The sequence below is a fragment of the Crinia signifera genome, chromosome 1 (genome assembly GCF_055691185.1).
Source record: "Crinia signifera chromosome 1, ASM5569118v1, whole genome shotgun sequence".
Classification (NCBI taxonomy): Eukaryota; Metazoa; Chordata; class Amphibia; order Anura; family Myobatrachidae; genus Crinia; species Crinia signifera.
In genome coordinates this window covers 230,176,216-230,184,444 of record NC_139217.1, presented here as the reverse complement: position 1 = coordinate 230,184,444, position 8,229 = coordinate 230,176,216, and the positions used below count along the sequence as shown (strand labels likewise).

General features: G+C 38.1%; 1 protein-coding gene across 1 annotated transcript; it reads left to right on the top strand.

The window, feature by feature from the left end:
- The first annotated feature begins 2,340 nt into the window (after nucleotides 1-2,340).
- LOC146027306 (potassium voltage-gated channel subfamily V member 2-like) lies at nucleotides 2,341-7,189 on the top strand. The gene is made up of 2 exons (XM_083158241.1): nucleotides 2,341-3,690; nucleotides 6,829-7,189. The coding sequence occupies exons 1-2, from the start codon at nucleotides 2,455-2,457 to the stop codon at nucleotides 7,135-7,137; spliced, it is 1,545 nt and encodes a 514-aa protein (XP_083014367.1). The 5' UTR covers nucleotides 2,341-2,454; the 3' UTR covers nucleotides 7,138-7,189.
- Nucleotides 7,190-8,229: the final 1,040 nt, after the last annotated feature.

The following is an 8,229-nucleotide window of genomic DNA, read 5'->3' as shown; positions in this document are numbered from 1 at the left end:
ATAGTCTAAACTCATGCCCATGTGTCCTAGAGTTCTTCCTCAAAGCTAAAAGGTTGCCTGACAGTTCCTTATATTGGCAAATTATATATTTGTACATGTTTAGCATGTCTCCCCTTAAACATCTTTTTTCTAGTGTAAATAATTGCAATTCGTTCAATTTGTCTTCATAGCTTAAATTCTCTGACCCCCTTTTTAGCTTTGATGCTCTTTTCCAGTTCTAGCTTGTCCTGACTTTTTCCCAGTTCTATGATGTCCTTTTTATAGTGCAGGGCCCACAATAGTACTCCGTATTCTAGATGTGGTCTAACCAATGCTTTGCACAGTGGCATAATTACATTTGAGGACCTAGTCTACATAACTCTTCTTATGCATGCTAGTGTCCTAGTGGCCTTATTTGTTGCTACATGACACTGAGCAATACACCCCAGTTTGTTATCAATTTGGACTCCTAGATCCTTTTTACAGTTCTGAAATACCCAAAGCAACCCCGCGTAGGTTAGAACTAGCTCATTGGTTATGATTCCCAAGATGCATAACCTTGCATTTATCCACATAGAACCTCATATTCCAATGTCTTTTGCCCACTCTTCTAGTTTATTAAGATCTCTCTGAAATGTGGAGACATCATAGATTGTTCTAATTACTCTGCTCAGTTTTGTGTCATCAGCAAAGATGGAAACTTTGCTGAATATACCCACCCCATTATGACCCCTGTGGCAATCTACTTACTGGTATCATTCTTGATACTGCACCGTTTACAACCACTCTCTGTTCTCTATTCCGCAGCCAGTTACCTACCCATCTACCAATTTTTTACCCCTAGTGCCAAATCCTCCAATTTATTTATCACCGTCTTATCTGACACAGTATCAAAAGCCAGGAAGACCACGTCTACAGCATTTCTATTGCCTAGGTTGTTGCTGACTTCCTCATAAAAGCTTAATAAATTTGTTTAGCGATTCTTCACAAACCATGTTGGTTAATACTGATTATACTATGGTGCTCGTTTTTGGATACCATCCCTTGAAATTCCTTCAAATAAATGACTCGCTATTACCCCCATTCGGACCTGGGGATTTGTTTGTTTTGATTTTTCTGAGCCTCTTTTTTATCTCACCTGTTGTAAATTCAATATTAAGTTTTAGCTGGCTTGTCCCATTTATGGTACCTGTGGGTTCCCCTGTCTACTCTTCCCTAGTAAACACTGATGAGAAAAATGTGTTTAACAGTTCTGCTTTTTTTCCTTATCCTCAGTAAAGCTATTTCTGTTGATATTGGTTAAGGGGCCTGTGTTCTCTTATTATTCTTATTGCTCCTGGTAGTTCCTATAGTAGCTTCCATATTGATTGTTTGCATTATCATCATTTGCATTGTTGCATCATGTGCATTTGTAGTAGTTAACATTTGTGCATTACTGCATATTGTGATTTATTATATTCCAACTTGTGCTTGTGCATTGTAACATTTGTATATCCCAGTGCATTGTGCATTCCATGTTTCACTATTTTAATACCAGCAGTCAGTTGTGGGCCTTCTGATATTATACAGGTCGGCCTATCCTGTGGATTATTACTTTGCACAGTTTCTGGTAGCTAGCTTGTCCATTTGTAAATCCAGGCGGCATCCCGGTAATTGGTGGACCTAATCCAATGAGGAAAGGCAGCTGTTAGTGGTGATGGTTTCATTTGCAGGAGGTTAATGGATAACTGCGTAAAGGTAATAGTTGCTACTTATTACTGTGGTGCATCAATCAGGCTCGTCCCTGCAATAATATGGGATTTTAGCTCTGTGGAACTGCTGAGTCTTAATGCACAGCAGCAGCAGCAAGACCAAGGGGGAAATATCATCTGGGCCCAGGTAGTATCTGGAATTCACAGAGATTTACTGATTCATGGACTGTCCATTACTATATGAGGTATAATTAATCATTTAGACAACTTTAAGAATGACATTCTGATGTCTTCTACATGAAGAGAGCACTGATTATATTAGTGAGATGTGCATAACGACTTTTATTATTTTTATTACATTTATAAAGTGTTGACATATTCATTGATATGACACAGAAGTTAAATATGGTCCTGCACAAAGAAGCTAATAATGAGTCGTATACTGGTGGCGAAAGTGTGAGGAAAGACGACAGATAAAGTGCTTTTGGTAGTTGTTGGGTTAATATAATTCAGAACATCAAGCGGCTTGTGATGCACTTAGACAATCCTATTATAGTGTTTAGAGAAAAGCTGTTTTTAGCCATAGCAACAGCCATTACTAAATCTTATCTTTTATCCTCTTTTATCCGAAGAAAGGATTAGAGCATCAAAAGGCAAATTAAGAGCACGCTGAAAAATAAGAGAACCTCACTTTTCATTGGCATACAGTAGATCCCTGTTTTCCTAACAGATTTCATCAAATATCAAAGCAGTGATCATATCTGGTGATTTAACAATTCAAGACATGAAGGAAGTGTGTATCAGAAGAAAAAGTCCTTGTGCAAGTGTAAAGTTTGGAGATCACACACACAGCCTAATGGATTTATACAAAGGTAATTACTATGTTACTTTTACAGAAAGGACGGCAGACCAAGAAACCACCAACACTGCTCAATTTTTAACAAAACAAATTAATCCTCTAATTCTAAACCTCAACATTGGAGGAAAAATATTCAAGATTGACTGCTTTGTGGCAGCACAATATCCTGTCACCAGGATTGGAAGAATGGCAACTTGTGCTGATCCAGTAAAGAGACTAGATCTCTGTGATGACTTTTCAGTGCAGAGGAATGAATATTTCTTTGATCGGGATCCTACTGTTTTCTGCTATATATTTAATTTTTATAGCAGTGGTATACTTTGGATAATAGATGAGATGTGCCCAACTAATTTTGTTGAGGAAATAGAATACTGGGGAATTAATTTAAATTACACACATAGATGTTGTCGAAGTCTCCTTGAAGAGCATCAAGATGAACTGAAAGAACATCTTAAGATACAGAGAGAACTCCAAGCTGAAGTTGAACTTCACAACCATGAAAAGCATTTTGAAGGCAAATGGCTTGGTGATTTGAGGAAAAAAATATGGAATTTGTTAGAAAACCCATACTCGTCAATTCCAGCCAAAATGATAGCAATATTGTCCAGCTTTTTTGTCTTGATTTCTATTGTAACCATGTGTCTAAGTACAGTGGAGGAAATAAAACATCTTGATCTTAATGGCAAATCCTGTATGGAACAGATGGAAATTATCTGTGTCATTTTTTTTACAACAGAGTATGTCATGAGATTATTTTCAACTTCGGATATCAAACGTTTCCTAAAGACAGTGTTGAATATTGTTGATCTCATTGCTATATTGCCATTTTACATTCAGATCATTTTTGAGAGGTTCTCAGAAGAGGAATATATGCATTTGCACCCTGATGACATTGAAAAAATGGAAAGAGTGGGACAACTTGGAAAGATACTGAAAATTATTCGTCTCATGCGTATATTTCGGATATTAAAATTGGCCCGCCATTCAATTGGTCTGAGAGCTTTTGGTTTTACTATACGTCAATGCTACCAACAAGTTTGTTGCTTGTTTTTGTTTATTACTATGGGGGTATTTACATTCTCTGCTTTAATGTATTCTGTTGAACATGATATACCTGGGACTAATTTTACCAGCATTCCTGATGCTTGGTGGTGGGCAGCGGTAAGATTATTTTTCTTTTCTATTATTTGTCAATGACACATTTATATATTATATTATTTCCCTACTTTTTTTTTCTTTTTACTAAGACTCATACTGAAAACACAATTCAAAAGGAATAATATCAATTATAAATTACTTACAAATTGTAATACTAAATTATCTTTTACTAATACACAGCAGTCATACCTTGAGCAAAATAGACCATTTTGTTCATTAATGGTTTAATATAAAATGCTGCTAATGACATTGGTTTCCTAGAAATTTATAAAAGCTAAAATTCTTAAGGGGATCATTTATAGTTTTAAAATATGTTTATTGTTTATAATACACTTTTTTTACTGGGTGAACATGTGTATTCAGTATCTATATTAAGATGTAGTATTTGTGTATTCCTGACGAATGCCTTGTTATAGTGAACAGAAAAAAAAGTGGGAGAAAAGAGGAATTTCAACCAACAGTAAGAACAAGTACAGAAAAGGCATATTTACATATCAGCATGATCCACGCTAAAGATGGGCATTATCAGCAGGCCTTATAATGACATTAAATATTTTTTTTTATATCATTCCAAATGCTACCAGCACCAATGCTCATATATTATACCTCCGAACTTGAGAATGATGCCAGGCAGGACCCCTGCACATGTCCGAAATTTGGGGGCGAGACCTAGTAGTGTGGCCTACATATTGTGTCGCTCCCACCAGGACATGCCCACATTTTTCCATGGTTGGGGCATGTAAGCTGCTGGCCATGCCTCCAGTCCCTGCCTGAAACAATAGATGCTGAGCAGAGCAGCAGGTGACAAGGGGGACTCCCAACTCTCTCCACCCCGCTGCAGGATACAGGACAATCCCTATAAAACGGGATGGTTCAGTGAATTTTTGTGGGTCAGTTGGGAGAAATGATATCCTGGGCTTGTAGCTGCAACTTCAGTGACTGAAACATTCTGTAACAAATCTAGGTAAAACATTGCTGGGATGGTCCACTTGACAAAGTTTAAACTATTACAGCGTGTTGTTCCCATATCATAATGTCAACCAACAATAGCTTGTGTAGCATGGGGGAAAAGTCCTTAGAGGAAACAAAATAAATATGGGGCAATATTCTCCTCTAGTCAATTAGTATTGGTGTAAAATAAAGTGAAATTGTGCTCATAGATATCCAAGCGCTAGCATGCCCTTGTATCCAGAGCCTACTTGAAAAGAAGACTTCCGTTCATCAAATTCAACCTTTTATATGACCCCTAGATGGTGCTGTCTAGATGTTAATTCCCCTTTTGAATTTTTTTACTTCAATTCCACTTTGGGCTAATTTATGTTTATCGGTTGCACCCATGGATGTTTTTAATCAAAAATTGCCCATTTAATTTTTCTGTCCACTCATCTAGTTTATTTAAATCCATCTGTAGTGCAGATACATCCTTATCTGTTCTAATCACCCTGCACAGTTTTGTATAATCTGCAAAGATGGATAATTCGCTTAGTATTGCCTCCTCTATATTACTAGTAAATATATTAAATAGAATCGGACCTTGCACCGATCCCTGTGGATACACTTAGGACAGGTATCCAACCTGAAAATGCACAGTTTACCACCACTCTCTGTTCTTTATCCAGCAGTTTCTTACCCAGCTACAAATTTTTACCCCTAGATCTAAATCCTCCATTTTGTTGATCAACCTGTTATGTGGCACAGTATTAAAGGCTTTTGCAAAGTCCAGGTAGATCACGACTACAGCATAGTCGTGATCTTCCCCCTTCTTTTTCAGCACACCTAAAATAAAGTATCTTTATTAATTAGATTTTGCCACCTGATTCCCCACATCACTTGCTTCCATCTAGAAAGGCATAGAGTATGGAAAAGAGGCAAGAGTATGGAAAAGCACCCTACATTCATCATACCTACCAACTGTCCCGATTTTTGCGGAACAGTCTCATCTTTTTGGGACTGTCACACATCCCTTCTGGGGCAGCCAGTGTCTCATGGTAAGGGGGAGTTGGTAGTTTCCTTCCTGCATCTGCTCAGCAGAGCACTAGGGGATAGACATTGTGAGCATGCATCTTTTCACTGAAACAGATTGCTGGGGGCATGGCCAGCAGCTCACTCAGCACTGGCCATGCCCCAAGTGATGGTAAATGGGTTCCCAATTTAGTCATTTGTAATGTTGGGAGGTATCATCCAGTATTGCTTATGCAGTGCAGCCTGAAGCATACTTTCCAGTCTGTATAGCTGCGTTCTCAGGAGTGCTGCACTTCCTGATGCTGGTGATCATCCCCCTCTTTGCTAGTGCATCATGCTGGGTATGCTCAGGGGGCAGGACCAGTATAGTGCTTATTGCTGCTCTGTAATACTGGTCTCACATTGCAAACCTGCTTTCAACTAATTTTTGTAAACGTTACTTAAAACGGGTCAAAAGCCAGTTAAACCCCTATCATATTGCATGTTGTAAATGGTATATTGCCGTTTATATACCGTTTTTGTACCTTTCAGATTCAACCCGTTTCACCCATAGAAAGCCATACAATGTCATTTTAAATGTTTTATTCCTGCTTGTGGGCGTGGATCATCCAGGGAGATAACCTTTCATCCTTGTGTGGTTATCATTTGTAGCAAATACCGTTTCTGAGCTGTTCAGCCTGCAGGGAGAACGGCTCAGAAACGTGTAGGATCCTGCTTTTAACACGTTTCAAAATACCGGTATTCTGTAACCGATAAATTGACAATGGAGCTTTCACACTGCACTAAAATGGTAAAAAACGTCAATATACCGTGTTAAAGCTGCCATGTGAAAGGGGTATTATGCTTTTTAGGTGAATGCCATTTTGCTAATTTATTTATATCATATCAGTTTTTTACATTATCACATGCTGAAACATTTTTATTTTAACCTTGTAATAAAATCCATCTACCTTTCAGTGAGCCTAGGCACAAGGAAACCCAGTGCCACAGGGGAATTATGTGAATACTTATGGTTTAATTACTGTACTTACTTTATTCAATATATGTTAAAGTTAAATAGGTAACTACAGTAATTTTTTTTTTTTTAAACAAGTGATCTCACAAAAATAACATGTTTAATGTAATTTCATGTCCTGCGCTATGCCTAACCTAATGCTTCATTTCTATGTTTTATTTTAGGTCAGCATCTCCACTGTAGGTTATGGTGATACAATACCTGATACAATTTTGGGACGGATTGTAGCTTTTCTATGTATATCTTTTGGGATCATTCTTAATGGTATGCCAATATCAATACTTTATAACAGATTCTCTGACTTTTATGCAAAGCTAAAAGCACATGAAAGTGGTGGTGTTTTAAAACTTGGGACAGAAATAAGATTCAAAGAGAGGATCGTGAAAAAGATAACAACATGCTGTGCCACAGATCAAGGAATCAATTATTCAGAGGACAATTTAAGGACTCGGTCAGAACATAGTTGCTTGTAATATCAGTAAAATCAAAACTCTCAATACGCCATTAATGCAACCTTAAATGTAGACAATGCTAAGAATTTATTGTATTTAAATAAATATATTTTATCTTTTCTCAAACAAGTTAAGTATTCTTTCATCCTCTTCATTACAAAAGCTCAAATTTATTTCAATTGAATTGGAATGACCAACTGTTATCTATTTCAAAATAAGCAAAATATTCCAAAAGCTGTTATTGTTTATCCCTTTGAGTGCCAAGTGAATTTGTGTGAAAATTGCCAAGCAAACATTTGTATTCATCATAATGACCTGTATGTAATGTTTACCTTATATAGGAAATATTTTTTTTTACAAAACATTTATTATTTTAATTTCTATAACACATGTGAGTGACGCTGGCATTTTTAGCCAAATCTCTGAGATGTTGTCATTTTTAGCGGGTATTTTGGCCTCTCTCAAGATATTGGTACTTAAAGGTTTAACATGCATGTATCTCTCCCTTACTCATTAGGAGGGTATCCTGTATGGCTTTCTAAAGGTGCCCATACACGTTACGATAACTGCGTGCAATGCGACATCGGCGGATTATCGCATCACAATGCATGCATTTTGCGTGTGATGCGATCCGTGGGGAGTACTAAAAGTATGTGAAGCACATACTCTTTGAACTGTGCGATGCATGCGGGAGCGCGCATCACATTGCGTCGCATTGCACATCGCTAATCGCAACGTGTATGGGGAGCTTTAGCCTTCAAAAAACAGTTATTAAATGCTATATCATACTAAATTCATACCAAATTCAAACATTACAGTCGCTAAAAGCAGATTCCTCACTATGGGCGTGTCATACTAAGGGCAGTATTCAATGAGAATTTTGACAATGTGCAGCGAATCCTGTTAAGGATTCGCTGCACATTCGCCACTGCCCGCCGCGTTCCGGAGCCTCGCCGGCTCCAGTATTCAACGAGTCAGGGGCTCACTGCCCCTGACCGGCGAATTTTAACTCCTGCAGCGATGCTGCAGGGAGCCTGAGGACGGCGGCAGGCAGGGAGATGGAAGTCTCCCTGCCTGCCCCAGAATGTTTGTGGGTGGGAGGTGGGCTCCCCG